At 45.0% G+C, this 25,449-nt stretch overlaps 1 protein-coding gene across 2 annotated transcripts; it reads left to right on the forward strand.

The window, feature by feature from the left end:
- The first annotated feature begins 425 nt into the window (after positions 1–425).
- LOC109871272 (ras-related protein Rap-2a-like) lies at positions 426–23,720 on the forward strand. 2 transcript variants are annotated; one of them, XM_020462092.2, is made up of 2 exons: positions 426–1,520; positions 21,454–23,720. In XM_020462092.2, the coding sequence occupies exons 1-2, from the start codon at positions 1,207–1,209 to the stop codon at positions 21,689–21,691; spliced, it is 552 nt and encodes a 183-aa protein (XP_020317681.1). In that variant the 5' UTR covers positions 426–1,206; the 3' UTR covers positions 21,692–23,720. The 2 variants fall into 2 exon arrangements, with proteins under 2 accessions (XP_020317681.1, XP_031661902.1); XM_031806042.1 differs by lacking the exon at positions 21,454–23,720 and adding an exon at positions 3,956–4,124 and having other exon boundaries at positions 499–1,520.
- Positions 23,721–25,449: the final 1,729 nt, after the last annotated feature.

Consider the following 25,449-nt stretch of genomic DNA (forward strand, 5'->3'; position numbering starts at 1 on the left):
TATATGGGGTATTTTAAATAGGCAGAGGACATTATTTCACAAGTCCCAAATCATGAATGCTCCATCTCAGGAATTGTTAGGTTAGGTTTAGTCTTATCCCATTTCCTATGACAAAAAAAACATGAATTATTAGGTATTTTTGGATGAATATGCTAAATTGTTGCTATTTGTATCGAATAGTCTGCATCTGATAACACAACTTTGCAGATATTGCAAAAGCATTGACTTATCCAAATGCATCCACATCCTGCTGTCTAGTTATTTATAGTCCTCTATACAGTCTAGTCCAAGATGGTATTTTGCTAGCTTCCACCTTCACATTGTACTGATGTTTGTCTGAAAGACGGTTACTTTTTTGATGCATGTACACGGCTGGTAGCGTTACCATCGCAACAGCATCCAGGCGCACATTCCTTGTCTTGGATACACATCCTCAAGCTGCTTCTGTGATTGGATGAGCGCCCCGAGGATGTCACTTGGCTACCGAATGAGAAATTGAACACATTAACGGAAATCCAGCCCTTGAATTTTACTGGCCGTTTCCGTGTGGCATTCAGATAGTCATGAGTGAGGTTTACAGCAAATAAAGGTAGCCATTGGGTTCTTGGTACATCTTTCTAGTGGCGAAGACCAGTCTCATTTTCGTTGGTACGGAAGCCGAGAGAGGACGGGTTGGTTACGCGGCGGCGGTGGGTCTCCACCCGAGAGTATGGCGGCCAGGATTGTATTGGTGAGCGCATAAGGAACGGGAAGAGGTGGTGAAAATAATCAGAACGCTTGTATTATTAACTTTTAAAATAGGATGTATTTATCAACAGTTGTTGAGTTAATACGCGCCAGTCTTCTTTCAGAATCCATCATCAGGAACCGTCCTGTTTTTTCACCAATGTCTTCGCTGGAGCAAGTTTTGTTTTTATGATGCATAGAATGGTAAGAGAAGCAGATGAAAAACCACACGTTTCACATTGTCCCGCGTTTTGATAGCTTGTAATGCACATTTTGAAGTTGCCTGGGGGAATTTCTACAATGAAATCCATCTTCGGTCAGCAAGGCTTTGTGTTCTGCTTTTGTATTTGCCATTGCTGAACGGTAGTAAGGAAGGCAATATTTTTTTATATCCGTTTAAAAAATGGAACACGAATAAATGTTATTTGCGCGGGGATAGCTTTCGACAATCTCTTGAAATCATCAACTAACAAGGGAGCAATGCGCGAGTACAAAGTGGTGGTCCTTGGCAGCGGTGGGGTCGGGAAATCCGCCCTCACTGTTCAGTTTGTCACCGGGACTTTTATTGAGAAATACGACCCGACCATAGAGGATTTTTACCGCAAAGAAATAGAGGTGGATTCCTCACCCTCTGTTCTGGAGATTCTTGACACTGCTGGTACTGAACAGTTCGCATCCATGCGGGACCTTTACATCAAAAATGGCCAAGGCTTCATACTTGTCTACAGTCTTGTCAACCAGCAGAGCTTCCAAGACATCAAACCCATGAGGGACCAGATCATCAGAGTGAAAAGGTGGGTGGTTTTGGATCATATTCATGTATTATGGAAGGCCTACAAGAGGCCTATTTCTCATTGTAAACATGCATAGATGTAAATGAATGATAATGCCTGGTTGCATTTTCCCACTGATAGCCGACAACTCATCTGTCACATTGACAGAAAACATAATTAATATCTCAAATGGTACTACACAATCTACGAAGGCGCACCTTTGTGCAGAGTAGACACAAAAATGACACTACTTTTGAGGATGTGGCCTGTTATGATACAACACCCAGAACCACTGCCTACTCTGGTCTATTGAAGCATTTATAGCCTACTACTGCAAACCCATTGGTCACAGACGTCAATTGAACGTCTATTCTACGTTGGTTCAACGTAATTTCATTGAAATGATGCGGAAACAGCGTTATTTCAACCAGTATGTGCCCAGTGGGTAATCTCTTCAACTGGTGCTGTATCATCCAACACTAGCCTATCTATCTCTCCGAAGGCAGTTCAACCGGGTTCTTCAACCACATAAATGATTCTAGCCTATTTAGCATAGTATTTACGACATGTATGTGTCTTATTTTGTATGGTAGGAGGCATATGTTTGTGCATCTTCTATTTTTCCCCTATAGCTCTATAGCCATTTTAGTAAGGCCATGCTGTTATTTCTCCTCTGTTAGAATTTACTGTACTACTGAACCACACCAGGCCCTGAGACCAGTTTCCCCTGCACTTATAACAGTGGAGATAGTGTCTGTCTGTCTGACTGGCTACCTCAAATGCAGCTCTGCTCTGTATGCTGGATGAGCCTGGATGCTGCAACCCCAGTGAAATAGACAGTTGGAATACCCAGGAGTCACAGCTCCAGTGGCTCTGCAGAGAGGGAGACAGAGGCCTGATTCTAGCAGACCCTCAAAATGGCAAGAGTCACAACGTTTGGAGGATCACACTGGGCCTGTTTCTGAAGAGAGGAAGTTATGTTTTTAATTAGTGTCGCAATCTGTTTGGAAGGAACGAAACAGAACAGGCAGGACTCATGCGTGTGAAAAGCACTGATCAGCACTGTCATTATATGGGTGCGCCAGGCCATCTTTAGTGTCCGCCTGCATTGGACTTACATTGTCCTTACATGTTTATAATCATGCTATAATAATGACACATGCTATAAAGACGACTCGGTTATCCCTTAGCTTAGCAAAGTAATTCACAAAGGCAGAGTGTGCAGTGGCCTAATTTGTGGCAGACTTACAGTCACACAAGAAATGAGTCATCCACTCTCAAGACCTGGTTAAAACCTTATACAAATGCACTCACCATATGAATGCCATAGTATCGTCAAACCTGGGCTACATTCACATGTTGGTGTTTCCCTCTTCTAGAGTTGGTGTGAAGTGGGGATTCAGCCTGCACTGAGCTGTGGCGCTGGGTGCATCACTCATTGTAGGTGTCAGTGTATCTGACAGGGTGAACGGAGGGAGTCTGATGAGCTACAAAGAGACGAGACTCTCTGCCCACGAGAAGCCTCTCAATGGAAGATACTGATGAGCTACAAAGAGATGAGGCTCTCTGCCCATTGAGAAGCCTCTCAATGGAGGAGTCTGATGAGCTACAAAAAGACCGAGTCTCTCTGCCCACCGAGAAGCCTCTCAATGGAGGAGTCTGATGAGCTACAAAGAGACAAGACTCTCTGCCCACCGAGAAGCCTCTCAATGGAGGAGTCTGATGAGTTACAAAGAGACGGGGCTCTCTGCTCACCGAGAAGCCTCTCAATGGAGGAGTCTGATGAGTTACAAAGAGACGGGGCTCTCTGCTCACCGAGAACCATCTCAATGGAGAACTAGATTAACAACACACAACTACTAAATTACTCCTCAACTTTTCATTTGCACTCTTCCAATGGCATGTTTACAGTCCCCTCAGTCTTTGCATATGAACAACGTGGTCTCAAGTAATCTGATTTCTCCAAAATATCATTATCTGGTGCTGAAATTGCCTTCTCCAATATTTACTGTCAGAAATGCCATGACCAATTTATGAGTTAGATATCCTGGACATCTTGGCGTTTGTTTGTTTTCAGTAAGCTCACGATCGCGCTGAGTTTGAATTGCATTTAAAACCTGTCACGAACCCCGCTTCCTGAGTCTGTGTTTGCCTGTGTTTCTGTCCTGGAGTGTGTTTCCGGTGTCCTGGAACGCACCCTGTCTGGTTGCCGGGCAGATTAGCTTGTTGGGAGATCGATGTTCACCCGCACCTGTATCCCATCAGTAATCTGCACACCTGTCCTGATCATCACCTCTCCCCTTCAAAAGCTCTGACCTGACATCCATTCCCTGCCGGATCGTTAGCCATGAACAGTATGTTGTGCCATAGTATCAGCCTCAAGTTGGATAGAATTTGTTTTGTTGTTTTGTACGTCTTGCTTGCCTTCAACTTACCTCCGTTTGTTCGGTCTTCAGTTACTCACCCGGATCATTTACCCCGTTCCCGCCTGGTCATCGGAGGATTCCGCTTCCCCATTGGATCCACCTATTTACTCCCATCAACTCACCACCGCTGCCCGCTACGCCACCTGGATGTATCTACCCACTCACATTCACTTGTAAATAAATACTCACCTTCTTCCTACTCTCCTTGTCCTGGTCTGCTTCTGGGTTCGATTTTAAAGAAACGTGACAGAACGATCCGGCCAAGGATGAACCCAGCGGACCTGGATTCCGTTTGCCATGCCATTACCCAGCAGGGGAAGACACTGGGACAACACAAGACGACGCTACAGGAGATAGCGGGTGCTATCCAGAATTTATCTGCTAGCTTGACACAGATCCAGGATCAGCTCAGTTTGCCGGCGATTCATTCACCACCTGTTTCACCCATCTCACCTGCCGTGTCTGATGCGGTTTCCTTCCGTGAACCCAAGGTACCGACGCCTGATAAATATGAAGGGGATTTGGGAAGATGCCGTTCGTTTCTTATGCAGTGTGGGTTAGTGTTTGATCTGCAGCCCCATTCTTACGCCACTGACAAGGCTAGGATAGCCTTTGTTATTGAACTGCTGCGTGGAAGAGCTCTGGAATGGGCTTCAGCCGTTTGGGAACGACAGGAGACCTGCATGGCTTCATACCAGGAATTCACGGGAGAGATGAGAAGGCTTTTTGACCATCCAGTCCGAGGTAAGGACGCAGCTAAACGTTTGTTCACTCTTCGCCAAGGAGCTTGCAGTGTGGCAGACTTTGTGATAGAATTCAGGACATTGGCTGTGGAGAGTGGTTGGAATGAGGAATCACTACAAGCGGTTTTTTACCAGGGGTTGTCAGAGCAACTCAAGGACGAGCTGATCTCCTATCCAGAGCCTAGTGACCTAGATAGTTTGGTTACCTTAGCTATTCGGGTAGATAATAGAGTCCGAGAGAGAAGGAGGGAGAAGCAGTGGTGTCCACCTAATCAATCTGAGACTCGGTTACCATTCGGGTCAGGAAGTGGACCAGAACGGGTTGATCATTTTCCCTCACACGGGATTAGTGGAGGAGTCCTGCCGGCAGATCCTGAACCTATGCAAGTGGGGCGGTACGGGTTAACTAAGGACGAGCGCCAACGTAGACGTGAGACCAACAGCTGCCTCTACTGTGGTAGCTCGGGACATTACATCTCCGTTTGTCCTCAGCGCCCGTTAAACTGCTCGGCTCGTTAAGTTTGGGAGGTTTGTTAGCGAGCCAGTTTCAATCTCTCAAGAGCCCTGTCAGACCTCGTTTTCCTGCTACCCTCATAAATAAGAATCAGAGTTTAGCGATTAACGCTTTCATCGATTCAGGTGCCGATGACAGCTTCATTGATGCCGACTTAGTGGAACAGCTGGGGCTTTCCAAGGAGCAACTACCGGAAGCCATTGAAGCAACCACTCTGAACGGCAGTAGTCTGGCACGGATCACTATGAGGACCGAACCGGTTAAGATGTTGTTTTCGGGGAATCATTCAGAGGTTATTTCTTTTTTCATTTTGCCTTCCCCCCATGTTCCTCTGGTTCTTGGATACCCCTGGCTAAGAGAACACAATCCTTCGTTCGATTGGGTGACTGGTAAGGTGACTAGTTGGAGCATTGAGTGCCATGCTAACTGCCTCAGGACTGCCTGTTTTCATGCTGTCCCCAGTCGGGTCAGTGAGTCTGCTCCTCCTGATTTGACCCTGGTTCCTGAAACATATCATGAGTTGGGTGAGGTGTTCAGTAAGCAGAAAGCTCAGTCACTTCCTCCCCACCGACCTTATGATTGTACAATTAAGCTGTTCCCTGGAGCTGCCTTTCCCAAGGGACGGTTATACAGTATTTCTCGACCTGAGCGGGAAGCCCTGGAGACCTACATAAAGGAGTCTCTTGCTGCAGGTCTCATTCGTCCCTCATCATCACCCCTGGGAGCTGGATTTTTTTTTGTGAGTAAGAAGGATGGCTCTCTTCGACCATGTATTGATTATCGGGGGTTGAATGATATTACGGTCAAAAACAAGTACCCCTTGCCCTTGATGAGCTCCGCTTTCGATTCTTTACAGGGTGCTACTGTGTTTACGAAGCTTGATCTACGCAATGCGTATCATCTGGTTCGGATCAAGGAGGGGGACGAGTGGTTGACTGGATTCAATACACCTATGGGACATTTCGAGTACCAGGTGATGCCGTTTGGACTTTCCAACGCTCCAGCAGTGTTCCAAGGTTTGGTGAATGACGTGCTGAGGGATATGATCGGTCTGTTTGTGTTCGTTTACCTGGATGACATCCTGATTTTCTCCAAGGAGCTTTCCAGCCACATCCAGCATGTTAAACAGGTTCTGCAGCGGTTATTGGAGAACCGTCTGTTTGTGAAGGCAGAGAAGTGTGATTTTCACGCCCACACTACATCCTTCCTCGGGTACATCATCTCCAGGGGTGAGATCAAGATGGACCAAGAGAAGGTCCGGGCGGTTCGGGATTGGGCCCGGCCCGGTACGAGATTGCAGCTCCAGAGATTCCTGGGATTTGCGAACTTCTATCGGAGGTTTATCCGTGATTACAGCCGGGTGGCCGCCCCTTTAACTGCTCTGACGTCTTGCACCAGAATATTCTGTTGGACTCCTGAGGCATACCGAGCATTTCTGAACTTGAAGAGCCGATTCACAAACGCGCCGATTCTATCGCAACCTGACACTTCCCGTCAGTTTGTTGTTGAGGTGGACGCGTCTGATGTGGGGGTGGGCGCCATCCTGTCCCAGCGTAGCTCCACTGATGGTAAACTCCATCCCTGCGCCTTCTACTCTTGTCGTCTTTCACCAGCTGAGAGAAACTACGATGTGGGTAACCGGGAGCTTCTCGCTGTGAAGCTTGCCTTGGAGGAGTGGCGTCACTGGTTGGAGGGAGCGGAGCAACCGTTTGTGGTCTGGACTGACCACAAGAATCTGGCTTACGTGCAATCGGCTAAACGTCTCAACTCCCGTCAGGCCAGGTGGGCTTTGTTTTTTGGACGCTTCAATTTTTCCCTGACGTTCCGACCTGGGTCGAAGAACGGCAAAGCGGACGCCTTGTCCCGGATGTTCTCCAAGACGGATGAGAGTGGGGCCAAGACTGAGACGATTCTTCCCCAGAACCTTGTCGTGGGAGCCGTTACATGGAAGATTGAGGAGGATGTGATGGCGGCCCTTCGGACGCAGCCCGGCCCCGGTAACGGTCCACCCGGTCGGTTGTTCGTGCCTGAGTCGGTCCGTTCTGCTGTTCTTCAGTGGTCCCACGCCAGCAAGATAGCTTGTCACCCTGGCGTTGCTCGGACTATGGCGCTACTGCGCAGACGATTTTGGTGGCCTGCCATGGGAGAAGATACCCGGAGGTTTGTTGCCGCATGTCCTGTTTGTGCTCAGAACAAAAGTACCAATCGGCCCAGCTCTGGGCTTCTTCACCCCCTACCTATTCCTCGGCGACCTTGGTCGCATCTGGCCCTGGATTTTGTCACGGGATTGCCCCCTTCTGTTGGGAACACGGTCATTCTGACCATTGTGGACAGATTCAGCAAGTTTGCTCATTTTGTCCCTCTCTCCAAGCTTCCATCTGCCACGGAGACGTCCGAGATCCTTGTTAGGGAGGTTTTCAGGGTCCACGGATTGCCCAGTGACATTGTTTCTGACCGTGGTCCTCAATTTACCTCTGCTGTCTGGAAATCCTTCTGTTTGGCCATTGGAGCTACAGTCAGTCTCACTTCTGGATTTCACCCACAATCTAATGGTCAGGCGGAGAGAGCCAACCAGAAGATGGAGTCCACGCTGCGTTGTCTTGTCTCCTCTGATCCCACCTCTTGGTCATCTCAATTACCCTGGGTCGAGTATGCCCATAATACCCTTCCTTCATCTGCCACTGGGATGTCCCCCTTCCAATGCCTGTACGGATACCAACCTCCCTTGTTTCCTTCTCAGGAGAGGGATCTTTCGGTTCCTTCTGTCCAGGCCCACATTCGTCGTTGCCACCGGACCTGGCATCGGGCCAGGAAGGTTCTCCTTAGAGTTTCTGACCGGTATCAGATCCAGGCGAATCGTCGCCGTATTCCTGCTCCCGCTTACACCATCGGAGATAAGGTTTGGTTGGCTACACGGGATCTTCCTCTACGGACTGAGTCGAGGAAACTGTCACCGAAGTTCATTGGTCCGTTTGAGAGAATCATTAACCCTGTTGTGGTCCGACTCAAATTGCCGGAAACGCTTCGAGTACACCCCACTTTTCATGTCTCCTGCCTCAAGCCGGTTCTCATCAGTCCTCTGTTGCCCCCTCCTCCTCGTCCTCCTCCTCCTCGGATGATCGGAGGTGGTCCTGCCTACACGGTGCGCCGCATAATGGATTCCAGACGGCGGGGTCGAGGTTTCCAATATCTCGTGGATTGGGAAGGATATGGTCCAGAGGAGAGGAGTTGGATTCCTCGGCGTCAGATCCTTGATGACGACCTGCTTCGTGACTTCTACCGCCTCCACCCTGGCGCTCTAGGTAGTCCGCCCGGTGGCGTTCGTCGGAGGGGGGGTACTGTCACGAACCCCGCTTCCTGAGTCTGTGTTTGCCTGTGTTTCTGTCCTGGAGTGTGTTTCCGGTGTCCTGGAACGCACCCTGTCTGGTTGCCGGGCAGATTAGCTTGTTGTGAGATCGATGTTCACCCGCACCTGTATCCCATCAGTAATCTGCACACCTGTCCTGATCATCACCTCTCCCCTTCAAAAGCTCTGACCTGACATCCATTCCCTGCCGGATCGTTAGCCATGAACAGTATGTTGTGCCATAGTATCAGCCTCAAGTTGGATAGAATTTGTTTTGTTGTTTTGTACGTCTTGCTTGTCTTCAACTTACCTCCGTTTGTTCTGTCTTCAGTTACTCACCCGGATCATTTACCCCGTTCCCGCCTGGTCATCGGAGGATTCCGCTTCCCCATTGGATCCACCTATTTACTCCCATCAACTCACCACCGCTGCCCGCTACGCCACCTGGATGTATCTACCCACTCACATTCACTTGTAAATAAATACTCACCTTCTTCCTACTCTCCTTGTCCTGGTCTGCTTCTGGGTTCGATTTTGAAGAAACGTGACAAAACCATTCACATCAATTCCTGTCCTGACTAGATGAAAGAATGCGGTCAGCATGTTTCCCTCATAAAGAGGTGAGTACAGGGAGAGATATGTGAAGGGAGGGAGGCTGCCTGGCTGGCGGGGAATTATCCCCTAGTGTGCGTGTGTGCATGCATCAGGTGTGGGCCAGCAGTTTGTGGAGTCAGACACACACCCAATGACTGTCTCAGAGTCTCTCCTCAAGTCTGGTTGCACTTTCCTAAGGCATCCAGGCTACTTATTATCCCACTGTAAGACACACCAATACCCCATCACAGCCCCACAGGAACAAAGGCAATGCCCATTTATGGACAATAATCCAACCCTTTGCATGATAGTTGCCCATATACAGTGTGTGGTCACACTTTAATCATACATGTATCGACAACATGTTATGACTTTGTAATTACCTTATAATTATGTAACACCTCTGTTCTACTCTGTTAAGCAACTACAAAATGGTAACACAATGTTGTTACTGGGGTAATTGTAGTGTTATTACACAGGGATAACAACAGTAAAGTGTAGCGAGGACATACAGTATTTCTGTTTTGCAGATCATCCTATGTCCTATGTGTTTACGCCCTGCAGCCGTGACATCTGTACTTATGAAATGTAGTGAAAAAAATCATTCTAAAACTAATTCTGTCTGGACTTTCAATTCCAATTGGACTTTTTCATTCCAATTAGACTCGTTAGTGGTCATGCTGGTCAATATTTTCCAACATTTAGAAAAGGTAAATAGCCTAGTGAAAATGTTATTGATTGACTTCAGTAGCGCGTTCAACACCATCCAACCCCACCTACTGGTGGATAAGCTTGTGAATTTGGGTGTCAACTCTCTACCGATCAAGTGGATTAATAGTTTCCTTGTCAACTGTACTCAACAAGTGAAGTTTAACTCTGCCATCTCTACATCTAGAACGGTGAATACAGGAGCCCCTCAAGGTTGCGTACTTTCACCGACTCAGCCAACACATTTTGTAAATATGCAGATGACACCGCTGTTGTGGGTTACCTCCACCCAGACCAAGCCTCTCTTCAAGGTTTTGACGGAGAAACGTTTCCTCCACCCAGACCAAGCCTCTCTTCAAGGTTTTGACAGAGAAACGGCAAAATTCCTCCAGTGGTGTGCAGATAACTTTCTTGAAATAAACATTAAGGAAAGAAAAGATATGGATTTGAGAAGGAACAAAAACTCCACTATCCCCGCGAAGATCAATGGGGAATCAGTCGATAGAGTGACCACATATAAGTACATAGGAATCGAAATAGACAAACTGAAAATCAATGACTGTGACTTTGCAAAGATAAAGAAATTGCAACATAGAATGTTATTTTTGTTATGCAAACTGAACCATTTACATGTTGATCGCCATATTTGACAAATGTTCTATAAATCTGTCCTGCTGAGTGCTGTCCATTGGTCTGATATGCGTGTTCGGGAACATGTGAGTGCAAGACCAAGTCAAGCTTCAGGGCTTGATTAAGACTGCAGGAAGGATCATTGGTATAGATCAAGAATCAGCCAGCTACCTGTACACATAACTCATCCTCCTAAAACTTGAAAGCATTTCACAGGACAGTAATCATCCCCTTCACTCAAAATTCAGTCACAGCAGCAGCCAGACAAAATATAATTAAAACAGATAGATATGGGGACTTTTTTAGTCTGTTGGTCCCTCGAGTATACAGCGTATTGCACTTCCACTGTACATGTGTAGCTATAGCACTTTGAATTCATTATTTTGTGTAGTTTCTGTGTTTTCATGTTTTATGTACTGTCTTTTTAAGCACATGACCAAATTAATTTCCCCCTGGTGGGATAATAAAGTAGATCTGAATCTTTAGGGTTGGTGGGATAGTGTTTCGCTGAGATTGTGGTGACCCTTGTCTAACATGCAGCTCTCTCCCGTCTTAAGCAGTGAAACAGTGTTTGTTTGAAGAGAAGAGCATGGGAACCATGTTCTCTGGAGTTGAACAGTGTGTTTACAGTGAATGTTTACACAGTAGAGGTTACATTGGGGATTCTCTGTGCTGGGGCGTCCAGACCATGACCCCTAAGCTGTTTCCATGGTTGCCTCGGATGACGGCACCACTACAAAGATGAGCATCATATCCACAGATGGTGTTGACTGTCCACTTTGTTTAGGGACATAAAATTACATTCTACGACAGAATGGATGAAAGTACAATCATACTGACACCATCTAAAATATAATTTCCACCTCCAGAAATGAGCAAAATTACATATTGCAAAAATTATTTGTTTAAATGACTTGTACATTTTGTTCCACATTATCAGGTAGGCTATGCTATTAGGAGTATTCGTTATCACCTGTAGCCTAACGGATGCCGCATAGTGGCTATAAATAAATAGGCTGAATCTACATTTATCCTATTGCGCTAATCATTAGTAAAGTCCTGCATCGCGTCAGATACCCACAATTCCCTGCAGGTGAGTTCCAAAAAATCATCTGGCGGGTAGAATGAAAAAATATTTCAAGCCGTGGGTCTGCTCGCTGTTCAGAACAATTACATACACCGGTTGGGAACATACATAATACATATTTTATAAAACCTAGGTGCTTGTTGTGTTACATTAGCATTTTTTTTGTTTTTTTTAAGCAGACGCTCTTATCCAGAGCGATTTACCAGGAGCAATTAGGATTTAAGTGCCTTGCTCAAGGGAACATCGACCAATGTTTCACCTAGTCAGCTCGGGGATTCTAATCAACCTTTCAGTTCCTGGCCCAAGGCTCTATCCGCTGGGCAGACAAGGCTACCTGCCACCTACGCATTGAGTCTGGAGCAGGGAACTTTCCCTTATTTGTGTGGTGAAAACGTGCTAACTTGTCAACGCGCAGAGTTGAGGTTCACTCTCCCCACATGAGAAAGCTCACATGAAAATGGCTATTTTAGGCCTAACCGGATAAATAAAAAAGAAAAGTTACGAATAGAGAATAGGCACCGAGGAACGACACTGAAATCCCCAGTTTGGAAGGACAACACGGTAGATGGTTACACAGCCTGCACGAAGTGCAAGCAGTTAGGCCTATTTGTTTTCGATACTTGTTTTCGTTAATTATCAGTAAATTATTGCATTAATTTAGTTAATTAGACCTTAGGCTGTATAAAGTGTAAACCAGTGCGGATGGTAACAGCTTGAGCAGCCTCCTGAATAAATGCAGCCTGTATTATATTCTGTGAATTTTCTCCCGATAGCACTTGCAATTTATCTTGCATAGAACACACAACAAGCCGACTAGGTAAATAGATAAACTACTCTACTATGGGGTTGTCATATTATTCCATTCATTTGCAGAGGAAAAGTACATGTGGACTGTTCCAGCACTTCGTGCAGGCTGTGTAACCATCTACCGTGTTGTCCTTCCAAACTGGGGATTTCACGGTGTCGTTGTCTTCTCGTAACCTTTTTATTTATCCGGTTAGGCCTACTTAGCCTACTTAGCGTGTGAGCTTTCCAGGGATAGTAAACTTGGCAACTTCTCGTATTCTCATGGGGGGAGAGTGAAACTCAGCAGAAATATTTTCATGTTCCATATTTTTGGGGGGCCGTGTCGGCAAGGATTTTGCCTTGGCGCATAGCGAACAGCTAAATGACTGCACATGGAAACACTGATTACATTCTGATCTTCGTAGAAGATTCGAATGATTCCTAGTCATCCAGCTTTTCTCAAACTCTGTCCTCCAGGACTCCAAGGGGTGCACTGTTGGTTTTTGCCCTAGCACTACACAGCTGATTTAAGTAATCAACTAATCATCAAGCTTTTATCATTTGAATCGGCTGCATAGTATTAGGACAAAAATCAACAGTGCACCCTTTTGGGGTTCCTGAGGACCAACTTTGGGAAGCGCTGGAGTAATCAGTCTGTATATATATTAAAATACGTTCTGGAACTGCTGGATGTCACCACACCCTCCCACCATACAGAGGGGTGAAAGTAGAGTGGGGCTTTAGTGCACAGCCCAACCGGCAGTCCTGACATCTCTTCATGACCACGGGGCCAAGGAGGCCCCATGTCTCTCCTCCAAGGCTCCACGCTGCACTGGGGGTTATACAGCTGTCACTGCTGTTCACTTAGCCTCTCCTGTCCTTGTCACTGTCTCACACAGGAGCCGTCACCGCCGCCTGCCAGGTCGGAGGTGCTGGTGTGTGCTGCGCCAGTCCCGAGCCCTGTCAGCGCGTATCAGTGTTTGGCGCTCGTCAGTGGCACAGAGCACCATTAACAGAGGTCATGGGGCCAGATGATTAGCTCCTTCCCCATGCCTGCTGGGGGATCATCACTCCCCAGCAACAGTAAGCCATGCACAGGTTATACCAGCTGACGGGTGACACAGATGGAGCGCATGGAAATGGAGGAGGGACAGGGATGATTTACCTTCTGGGTAATGTTGTACTTCTTGCCATTGTCAGCCAGAGGACTTAGGTTGTTATGGTGACAGGGTCAGAATGAGACCACAGAAGGTTTTGTTGTTCTCAGAGTACACTTCTAGTTGAAGGCAGGACTCACCCTATGTCGCAGTGATCTACAACTGAAGAATATACCAATCAAGTCAACAGAGTTTGCCATGTGTCGATTGGTTAAAATGATCATGGCTATATGGTTTCTCCAATAGTGTCCTTAATTTCTCTTAGCACAGCATTCAGGTGTATTACTGTGGCCTGTATCTTTGTTCTTGTCAAGCCCTTCTCAGTGTGTTGAATGCTGTAACAGAGAATAACACTATTAGTAAAAGTCCCATGAGGGTAGTGGCTGCCTGTTACTCCTGATCACTTATTAACCATTATTTATTCACATTACTAACATGCCATGAATTATCTCCTGCCAGCTGGATATTTCTATAGCAATCAATCAAAAGTATTTATAAAGCCCTTTTTACATCAGCAGTTGTCATCAAGGTGCTGTACAGAAACCCAGCCCCAAACAGCAAGCAATGCAGATGTAGAAGCACAGTTTCTAGAAAGGCAGGAACCTAGGAAGAAACCAGGCTCTGAGGGGTGGCCATAACACCCGTGTGATTAGATGGAGGAATATCCTATTTGATAAAAGGTCAACTTGTTAAAAAAAAAAAAAACACAGATTCATCGGTTTCATGTGAATTTCAATAACCCTGTCAAGACCACACACATTTGTTTCACCCAGATCAAGTTGGACCATTTTATACGAACGGATGCAGGGAACTACTTGTCTATTTTTCTAAGCCTGGCTTCAGCATCACACAAACAGAGCTACTCAGAGATGATTGAAGTTTAGTCACAAGCGAAAAGGGCAAGGCAATAGAAAATAATGACATAGTTTGCATTGTCAGCCAAGCAGTTTAGTAGGAGTGGCGATATAAGTGATTGTACTGTTGTTGAGAGAGACAGTAATGTTTGACGCTTGTAACTGGTATTGTTGAAGATGACTGAGCGGGAGAGAAAATAACAATTACAAACAGAAACATGCAGCCTCAAGCAGTCTTTTTTTTTTTTGTATTTTGTTGTTTTATGTCACAAATGAATCACATTTCTATGTATCCTTATATTAAGTGGTATGCCTACGACGTGTTACCAGATAAAACGTCATGTGTTTGCTGCATTTCCACGTTTTATTGGTGACAATTTACAGTTACTGAAGGTTATGTATACTTTTATTGACTTTATTATTATGATAATGTGTATAGGTTCAGGCTCCTTTGTGTGTGCCACTGTAATGTTTATGTGGAACCAGAGATCAGGGGAGAGAGGGTGAAACCTACTGACTGTGTCACTCCAAGCCACAGTTTCTATTTATAAAACCCAGAAATTAGACCAATCTAATCTTAGCTAGTGTACTCCTCTTCTCCCATATTTTCATCTAGCATGTGGGGAAAGTAGAACACATTTCAAATTAAACACAGCCAGTATTCATTTCAGATTTGGTGAAGTTGATTCATTCAGATATGTTATGTAATTTGGAAGTGTTCGGTTTCTTTCCTGCCCCCTTGATTTAGCAAATTATTCAAAAATGTCACTGAACCTCCAATAAGAGACCATGACTGTGAGGTGCCCCTATGTGGGTGTGTTTTTGTCTTCTGAGAAAAGCAACACATCAGCCTTAGAGCTGCAGTCAGTATATACAGTTGAAGTCGGAAGTTTACATACACCTTAGCCAAATATTTCTAAACTCAGTTTTTCACAATTCCTGATATTTAATCCTAGTAAAAATTCACTATCTTAGTAATAGTTAGGATCACCGCTTAACTTTAAGAATGTGAATTGTCAGAATAATAGTAGAGAATTATTTATTTCAGCTTTTATTTATTTCATCACATTCCCAGTTGGTCAGAAGTTTACATACACTCAATTAGTATTTGGTAGCATTGCCTTTAAATTGTTTGAGTCAAACGTTTCGGGTAGCCTTCCACAAGCTTCCCACAATACGTTGGGTGCATTTTGGCCCATTCCTCTTGACAGAGCTGTAACTGAGTCAGGTTTGTAGGCCTCCTTGCTCGCACACACTTTTTCAGTTCTGCCCTCAAATTTTCTATAGGATTAGGGTCAGGACTTTGTGATGACCATTCCAATATAGAGGTCGACCAATTAATCGGAATGATTTCAAGTTTTCATAACAATCGGAAATCTGTATTTTTGGGCACCGATTTGCCAATTTATTTAAAAAAAAATGTATACCTTTATTTAACTAGGCAAGTCAGTTAAGAACACATTCTTATTTTCAATGATGGCCTAGGAACGGTGGGTTAACTGCCTCGTTCAGGGGCAGAATGACAGATTTTTACCTTATCAGCTCGGGGGATCTAACCTTGCAACCTTACAGTTAACTCGTCCAACTCAATAACGACCTGCCTCTCATTGCACTCCACAAGGAGACTGCCTGTTACGCGAATGCAGTAAGCCAAGGTAAGTTCCTAGCTTGCATTAAACTTATCTTATAAAAAACAATCAATCATAATCACTAGTTAACTACACATGGTTGATGATATTACTAGATATTATCTAGCGTGTCCTGCGTTGCATATAATCTGACTGAGCATACAAGTATCTAAGTATCTGACTGAGCGGTGGTAGGCAGAAGCAGGCGCGTAAACATTAATTCAAACAAATAAAATTTGATTTGATTTGAAACAGCACTTTCGTGTGTTTTGCCAGCAGCTCTTCGTTGTGCGTCAAGCATTGTGCTGTTTATGACTTCAAGCCGAGATGAGCCTGGTGTAACCGAAGTGAAATGGCTAGCTAGTTAGCGCGCGCTAATAGCGTTTCAAATGTCACTCGCTCTGAGCCTTCTAGTAGTTGTTCCCCTTGCTCTGCATGGGTAACGCTGCTTCGATGGTGGCTGTTGTCGTTGTGTTGCTGGTTCGAGCCCAGGGAGGAGCGAGGAGAAGGACGGAAGCTATACTGTTACACTGGCAATACTAAAGTGCCTATAAGAACATCTAATAGTCAAAGGTTAATGAAATACAAATGGTATAGAGGGAAATAGTCCTATAATTCCTATAATAACTACAACCTAAAACTTCTTACCTGGGAATATTGAAGACTCATGGTAAAAGGAACCACCAGCTTTCATATGTTCTCATGTTCTGAGCAAGGAACTGAAACGTTAGCTTTCTTACATAGCACATATTGCACTTTTACTTTCTTCTCCAACACTTTGTTTTTGCATTATTTAAACCAAATTGAACATGTTTCATTATTTACTTGAGGCTAAATTGATTTTATTGATGTATTATATTAAGTTAAAATAAGTGTTCATTCAGTATTGTTGTAATTGTCATTATTACAAATAAAATATAAAAATTGGCCGATTAATCGGTATCCGTTTTTTTTTTTTGGTCCTTCAATAATCGGTATCGCCGTTGAAAAATCATAATCGGTCGACCTCTACTCCAATACCTTGACTTTGTTGTCCTTAAGCCATTTTGCCACAACTTTGGAAGTATGCTTGTAGTCATTGTCCATTTGGAAGACCCATTTGCGCCCAAGCTTTAACTTTCTGACTGATGTTTTGAGATGTTGCTTCAATATATCCACATAATTTTCCTACCTCATGATGCCATCTATTTTGTGAAGTGCACCAGTCCCTCCTGCAGCAAAGCACCCCCACAACATGATGTTGCCACTCCCGTGCTTCACGGTTGGGATGGTGTTCTTCGGCTTGCAAGCCTCCCCCTTTTTCCACCAAACAAAACGATGGCCCCAAAAAATTTTTTTTGCTTCATCAGACCAGAGGACATTTCTCCAAAAAGTACAATCTTTGACCCCATGTGCAGTTGCAAACCATAGTCTGGCTTTTGTATGGTGGTTTTGGGCCAGTGGCTTCTTCCTTGCTGAGCGGCCTTTCAGGTTGTGTCAATATAGGACTCGTTTTACTGTGGATATAGATATTTTTGTACCTGTTTCCTCCAGCATCTTCACAAGGTTCTTTGCTGCTGTTCTGGGATTGATTTGCACTTTTCGCACCAAAGTACATTCATCTCTAGGAGACAGAACACGTTTTCTTCCTGAGCGGTATGACGGCTGTGTGGTCCCATGGTGTTAATACTTGCGTACTATTGTTTGAACAGATGAATGTGGTACCTTCAGGCGTTTGGAAATTGCTCCCAAGGACGAACCAGACTTGTGGAGGTCTTGGCTTATTTCTTTTGATTGTCCCATGATGTCAAGGAAAGAGGAACTGAGTTTGAAGGTAGGCCTTGAAATGCATCGACAGGTACAGCTCCAATTGACTAAAATTATGTCAATTAGCCTATCAGAAGCTTCTAAAGCCGTGACATTTTCTGGAATTTTCCAAGCTTTTCAAATGCACAGTCAACTTAGTGTATGTGAACTTCTGACCAACTGGAATTGTGATACAGTGAGTTATAAGTGAAATAATTTGTCTCCTGGACTGTGGTGGATCTCATTTGTGCCCCTGCCCTGATTCATCTCAATAAAACCACCTGAGGCAGCTCCAGTCAGACCCACTTCTCCTCAGCTGGGCTCCATTATGTGAACTCACTGAGACAGACACACAGCCAGCCTGAGGTACAGAAGACTCAGGACAAACTCCATCTCACTGTGCAGGGACCTGGCTGGTCCTCTTTCACCATGTAGGCCAGGCTGGCTGGCTTTGTCTCAGCTAGGGCCTGATAAACCCAGCGGCTGGGCCCAGAGACCACCACACAGCTCCCACCCTGCCTCCCTCAGCTAGGCCTAGGACTATATCTGTTGATGCATATTGCATTATAAATAAGGGGTGTTTGGGAGAGCTGCGCTGGGTGTTTTGCTTTAGCCACATGCAGTCAGACTGTCAGACAGTTGGAGTGGAGTGTTTGCATGCTCGCCCGTGTATCTACGTTGAAGACTACCACTCAAGACTGTATAGCCAACAGGCTCAACCTCAAATATGGGCATAAGTGTAAGCTACCCTGGACCTTCTCTGTCCACCCGCATCCTCCCTTCCTTCACCCAGCGCCTGGCCCAGAGAGCCCATTGTGCGAAGTCTCTGTGAGGCTTTGGTATCCGTGGCAGCCGTCCTCACACTCCTCCTGGGATTGCAGGATTCCCCTCTGTCATTACAGATATTTTATAGCCCTTCTCCAGATGATAAATATTTTTTGGGTGCTGCCTGTTCTGCTCTCCTGCATTGTGGAGTGGCTGTTCTGCCGTTAGGTAGCTTATGAAATCTGTCATTATTTTAATGGATACATATGTTTTCATTTGATTTTTCTCCCGTCCCGGCTGCTCCTCTCTAGCTCATCATCCATAATCATTTGGGGTTGTTCCCCGTGAAGTATAGAGTGCTGAGAATCAGACAGCTGTGACAATAGCAGCTGGGAGAGATGCTGTGTTTGTAAGCTCATCTGAAATCATTTTCCATCAGAGCTCAGTGAGGCTCAAGTCCTTTACCAAATAGTGTTACTTTTGCTCTTACCTCTGCGTAAACACAGAAAGACACACACACGCTCTAGAATAAACACACGCTTCCATACCACTGTTCTCCATGTTCCCTGGGCTCTCCAGTGCATGTCTTCCCATGAATGAGTGGGTTTGAACAGCAGGCTATAATCCGAGGTAGTGAGGCAGTATGTGAAGTCATGTGAGGACGGCCACAGGACTCCATATGAGTTGGGACTGGTAGAGATGGCGCTGCCACCACAGCCCTGTTCAGAATAGAGACGCCCTCCCGTGGAGTGGACTGCCATTACCCCCCTAAACGCTGTTCCCCCTGTGGGTTCTCTAAACGGGTACAACCTCCACAGAGGCAGGGCCTGGTCAGGCCTCCATTCTACACACCCTCAGCACTATGGTTAGACCTTCTCAGCAGCACTATGGTTAGACCTTCTCAGCAGCACTATGGTTAGACCTTCTCAGCAGCACTATGGTTAGGCCCTCTCAGCAGCACTATGGTTAGGCCCTCTCAGCAGCACTATGGTTAGGCCCTCTCAGCAGCACTATGGTTAGGCCCTCTCAGCAGCACTATGGTTAGGCCCTCTCAGCAGCACTATGGTTAGGCCCTCTCAGCAGCACTATGGTTAGGCCCTCTCAGCAGCACTATGGTTAGACCTTCTCAGCAGCACTATGGCTAGACCCTCTCAGCAGCACTATGGTTAGGCCCTCTCAGCAGCACTATGGTTAGGCCCTCTCAGCAGCACTATGGTTAGACCTTCTCAGCAGCACTATGGCTAGACCCTCTCAGCAGCACTATGGTTAGGCCCTCTCAGCAGCACTATGGTTAGGCCCTCTCAGCAGCACTATGGTTAGGCCCTCTCAGCAGCACTATGGTTAGGCCCTCTCAGCAGCACTATGGTTAGGCCCTCTCAGTGATCATGGGGAGGGAGTGTATAGTTGGACTGCATGTTTTTACAGTCGCCACAAAAATGTGTTCCTGAATAACAGTGTTGCCCAATCAGGGGCCTCCAATAACTTGTTGGAGTTAGGAATGCTGTCTCCAGCTGTTTGAACAATCGAAGGACTGTACATTTTGGGTTCAAAAGGCTAATGTATTCCAGCCGTTCTGCAACGCTGTGTGGTGGCGGACTGTATTGTGCGTCACAGCCACACACAGTAGCTCACAGACCCATGAACTCTGCTGTTTTAACCCCTGTAGTTCTTGGCTTGCCCACAGAATGAGAAAAGTGGAAATTAGTGTTCATTCTGGATAATATATTCAGGAGTAGATCAAAGTGAGCTTCTTATTCTTTGCCAGTTGAACCTTTATTTAGCACTGGAACCTGCAGACCATGGACCTCGTGAGAAGAAGCTCACGTTCCTCTACTTAAGAAAGTCACTGATTCTATCAATCTCTCCAATACTATGCATTTCCTTGTGAACCTGTTACCATAGCAATCAAGGACAATTGTTTTTCTGTCAAATAGTGTTAAATCACTTAGAGGAATTAATATTTCATACATAGAGACTAAGCTTTGACAAGTTCAATGGTGTCTGGGAGCATGATTCTCCTGGGATGTCTGTGCTCAATAACATGAGAAGAGTGGTGTTCATAGTGGTGGTAGTACTGGTAGTACATAGTACTGGTTCATATTATAACCAGTGAGAGAGCTACTTGCAGATGAAGAATAAAAGCATATCCTTTATTCTCTGTGACGTGTCCAAAATAGAGCTGCTTCATGCATATCAGCAGCTCCTCCCGACATGTCTCCAATGAACTGAAATGTTGTCAATAATAACCAATGTATTTGTATTGATCAATAAGATGCAGACATTTTGAATCATGTTCAGTAAATGTTTGTGGTACTCTTTATTGAGAGTGTTAGTATTAAGACCTCAGGTCCTTCATTAGGAATATGATGTATCACTTGTCTTTATGGCACTCGTGCAAGTAGCCCATTTCCTCAGTGGCAGCACTTTCCCAACATGGCCTCTTCCTGCCTCCAGGGGATTGTGGGTGATTTCACCCACTTCCTGTTGACTGCTGGGCTGGTTAAGTACTTGAGTTGTTATTGATAGTAATTGGAATATAGTATGTTGGCGGTATAGATTTCTTTCTCAGCAAGACACATCTCAGAACTGAATTTGTCAGGCCTTTTAGATGATATAATGTCAGGATAATGTGCCACACGGATTGAATGTAATTATTTATGGTTTCATTGATTTATTGTCAACATGATGTGGCAGCAGAGAAACTTTCATTATGCCTATTAAATTATTATTTAGGAGAGTGCAGAGAGGACGACGTCAGGTACAGGAAAACACAAAGGCTGAGAAACTAGTCAGCACCCCTATATCTCAGTTCAACATCTCAGCAAATCACATCTCATTCTGATCTGCCTTGACAGTGATTGACCATGTATTCATGTCACATGATGGTTTCTGGTCATTTTCTGCATCTGTTTGTGTGTGTGTCGTCTGCAGGTACGAGAAGGTCCCAGTGATCCTGGTGGGGAACAAAGTGGACCTGGAGAGTGAGAGGGAGGTGTCGGCCAGCGAGGGCCAGGCTCTGGCCGAGGAGTGGGGCTGTCCCTTCATGGAGACCTCGGCCAAGAGCAAAACCATGGTGGACGAACTGTTTGCCGAGATTGTTCGGCAGATGGACTACGCCGCCCAGCCAGACAAGAATGACCCATGCTGCTCCTCCTGCAATATACAATAGCCCCAGGGCCTAGGGCGACGCCAGGGGAGAGGACGTAGCCCCAGGGCCTAGGGCGACGCCAGGGGAGAGAGGACATAGCCCTAGGGCGACACCAGGGGAGAGAGGACGTACCCCCAGGGCCTAGGGCGACGCCAGGGGAGAGAGGACATAGCCCTAGGGCGACACCGGGGGAGAGAGGACGTACCCCCAGGGCCTAGGGCGACGCTAGTGGCCAGTGGAGAGAGAACATAGCCCCAGGGTCTAGCGGGACGCCAGGGGAGAGAAGGAGTCTGCATACAGGATGATTCACAGAGAGGAGGACAATACTTACACCAACAACAGCGACGATTAACAAACACATGGTAGAAATGTGGTGGAATTGAACTCTTCGGTGCATAAAATCAGTCATGATGTAATTAATGATATGTTCATAATTAATAGAGTTAAATTAGGAATTCAAAGGATTTGCCTCGAGAGAAATTGACAAACAAACAGGACTAAAGAAAAGTCCACTCGCTTTATGTTATCCTGTTTTCTCCGTCTTGAGTCGTCTGTCGGAATTACTGAACAGGATGTGGACTCTTTATGCTGTTCTGCGATCATTAATATGTTTCTTTAACATAGTTTCAGTTTTGTTGATATGACCCAGTTTTTCTCTCAGCACATTGAGCTTCTTTCTCCGTTTTAACTGACAGAGCAGAAGATAAATTCAGATCTACTTGTTTGAAACATGGCTGAGTAATTGATTTGTGTACTAGGTTTCTCTGTGCAGGAAAAGAGAAAGTCTACCTACCTTTTATCCAATGAGATGTGTTGTACTCATCACTAGGCCAGAATCAAAGAGGTGACTTGAATGAGCCTCTTTTTAATTTTCTCTTTTATTTGTTTTGCGGAAGGGGTAGCTGTTGTCTTGCTTCCTGTTTTCCCCTTTTGGAGGTGTTGTGTTAAGTGTAGCAGAGGTGTCTGTCACATAATCCTGTCTTTTGTTTTGGTGTCAGTAAGTTCTGACGACAGATTGCTGAATATTGTAACCGTTTCATTCAGATGGTACTAGGAGGACTCCATCTTTCAGTATTTGAATATCTCTACAGACTCTAGAAACGGTTTACTTTTCAGTAATGGGTGCCATCCCACATCCTCTCCATTGAATTTGATTTTGATTGGGTATCACAATGAAATGGGGTGCAACGTTTTCTCAACATCCCACTCCTCTTTAAGTATTCAAATGTATAGTAGTAACAGTAATGATGATGATGATGATGATAATTGTTATTTAACAGTAGTGTAAATATTTTGTCTGGAAAGTTCCAGCTCCTACGAAGACACTGACTGAACTGTTGTCAACCGTATCAGTGGAGGCTGCTGAGGGGAGAACAGCGTTTTAATAATGCCTGTAACGGAGCAAATGGAATGGCATCAAACACCTGGAAACTATGTGTTTGATATCATTCCACAGATTCCGTTCCAGCCATTACCACAAGCACATCCTCCCCAATTAACGTGCCACCAACCTCCTGTGAACTGTATGCATGGCTAGAAAACAAACAAAAAAGATGACTTTATCGTTTGAGATTATTATAGCCTGTGTAAACTTAGAAACCAGACACATGCACATCTGGGTCCGGACACTGTCTCAACTACACATGGTTGTAGGCCATGGGGAGCCAGACCTTCCCTGGGTTACCATTTTCATTGTTCATTTGATCTCATTTTTATGTCACCATTTACTCTTTCTCCCTCCCTAAATGAATGGATGAATGACACTTCCATTTAGCACCTACACAATAAAAGTGTGTTTAAATAACACAATGCATTGCAGTGTGAATGACACTATTTCTATGTTTACTTATTGGAGTGACAGGCACTCTACTCCATCGCCGGTTTCTCCTCTAAAGTGTTCTGGGAGAGAGAGACATTTATCTGGAAGGAAATGGTTTCCTTTCCAATGCCACCGCCAGTTCTAAATAGCACAGTCACTTTGTGAATTACAAGAACCCAACGTTGAGTGCACAATGCTTGCTGAATTAAACTTGACTTTCTTCTTTGTTTATATGGGGGTTGTGTTTTTGTGTTCCTTGATGATGATGATGATGATGATGATAAGAATTATGATAATAATAATAATATGAAGAGTACTTTATCTATGGGCCCAATACACACACACACTGCTTGCAGGTTGGTATTTACTGGGATGACTCATGTACAGCTCTGCATGGTAGTCACTAGCTGGCACAGCCACAAAGTCATACAATCTGATTTTATGCCTAACCTTCAAAGAAGACCAAAAACCAAATTGTTGTTTTTTATTTAATATTTACGATATATTTAACAATAAGGCACGAGTGGTATATGGCCAATATACCATGGATAAGGGCTGTTCTTAGGCACGACGCATTGCGGAGTGATAGGTCATATACCACACCCCCTGAGGTGCCTTATTGCTATTATAAACTGGTTACCAATGTAATTAGAGCAGTAAAAATAAATGTTGTGTCATACCTGTAGAATACCACGGTTGTCAGATAGTCAGCGTTCAGGGCTCGAACCACCCAGTTTATAATATCAATGTTGACTTTGCTGCTGTCCCATCTAGTGGAAACCAATCTGTCTCTAAGACAAGATTCATCCCAATAAACATCAACCTGCGTTAAGCTCTCCCTAGCAAGCCCCATGTGACATATCTTCTCTATTCTACTTAATATAGCCCTGATTAGATTAAACTAAATAGTACTCTGAAAAGAACGACTGCACCAATGATGCTGAACACTGGTCGCCTTGGTTTTATTTTCAGGCTGAACACTAAACAATTGCATGTTGAGCCTCACTAAATCTCTCTTGACCTGTCTAATAACATAGATTTCACCCTAAGACTTTACTCAACACAATTTTCCAATGATTGAATTGATTAGCTGGGCCCAATGCTGCTTGTCTCCAGTAAGCCAATAATGTCATGGAAAAATGGTGTCTTGGAAAATGAAACACATGAAGGAAATGATAAAAGGTGTACTCCCCTATGTATCAGTTTCCCTCCTTTGGGTTTGCCTTGTGTCTAATTTTAGAGATTGAGATTGCCTTGCATCACTGGTGCAGTCAGACATGCAGGGAATCACCTGGTAATAGATCCAGAGATGTTCCTGCTAGCTTCATCCCTCTGAGACACCTGTCAACAGTCAGTGCCCACCTCCAGTCGCTGCTCCGCTGTATATGAAGACTTCCCTAAGACTTCACTGCCCGTGGCCATGCTGTGGTTTGGTTGGGAGACTCCAGATTGATACAAATGAGGCAGGATGCAGGGATACCTCCAGATGAGGTCGGTTAGGGGTCCTGAGACACTCACTCCTTTGTCCTTAAATGTCTCAGTCAGACAGTTATAATATATACATATAATGTATCTTATATCTAAAGTATGTCTCATACAGCGATGGAGAATATTTATTTGGGGGGGGGGGGTATTGATCTATCTGATCAAGTTGCGAAAGAATGTGTAGGCATTTGTTTTCAACTTTAGCAGTAGCCTGCTTGTAGTTGTACAGTACTGTATGTTCCAGTGTTTTTTCTATGAGGAATATGGCTGTGGGTCGGGTGTATCACTGCAGTCCATCCGCGAGCTGACAAGGTAAAAATCTGTTGTTGAACAAGGCACTTAACCCACTTTTCCTAGGCTGTCATTGTAAATAATAATTTGCTCTTAACTGACTTGCCTAGTAAAAAAAAAAAATGTAACCAAAAAGGGTTCTCCTATGGGGACAACCGAAGAACCCTTTTTATAATCCCTTTTT

The sequence above is a fragment of the Oncorhynchus kisutch genome, linkage group LG26, assembly GCF_002021735.2.
Source record: "Oncorhynchus kisutch isolate 150728-3 linkage group LG26, Okis_V2, whole genome shotgun sequence".
Taxonomy (NCBI): Eukaryota; Metazoa; Chordata; class Actinopteri; order Salmoniformes; family Salmonidae; genus Oncorhynchus; species Oncorhynchus kisutch.

Bases quoted from the DNA above. Each gene is read 5' to 3' on its own strand.
- LOC109871272 (XM_020462092.2), top strand. From the start codon at position 1,207: ATGCGCGAGTACAAAGTGGTGGTCCTTGGCAGCGGTGGGGTCGGGAAA. The intron at 1,521-21,453 runs GTGGGTGGTTTT...TGTCGTCTGCAG, and splicing joins CAGATCATCAGAGTGAAAAG to GTACGAGAAGGTCCCAGTGA.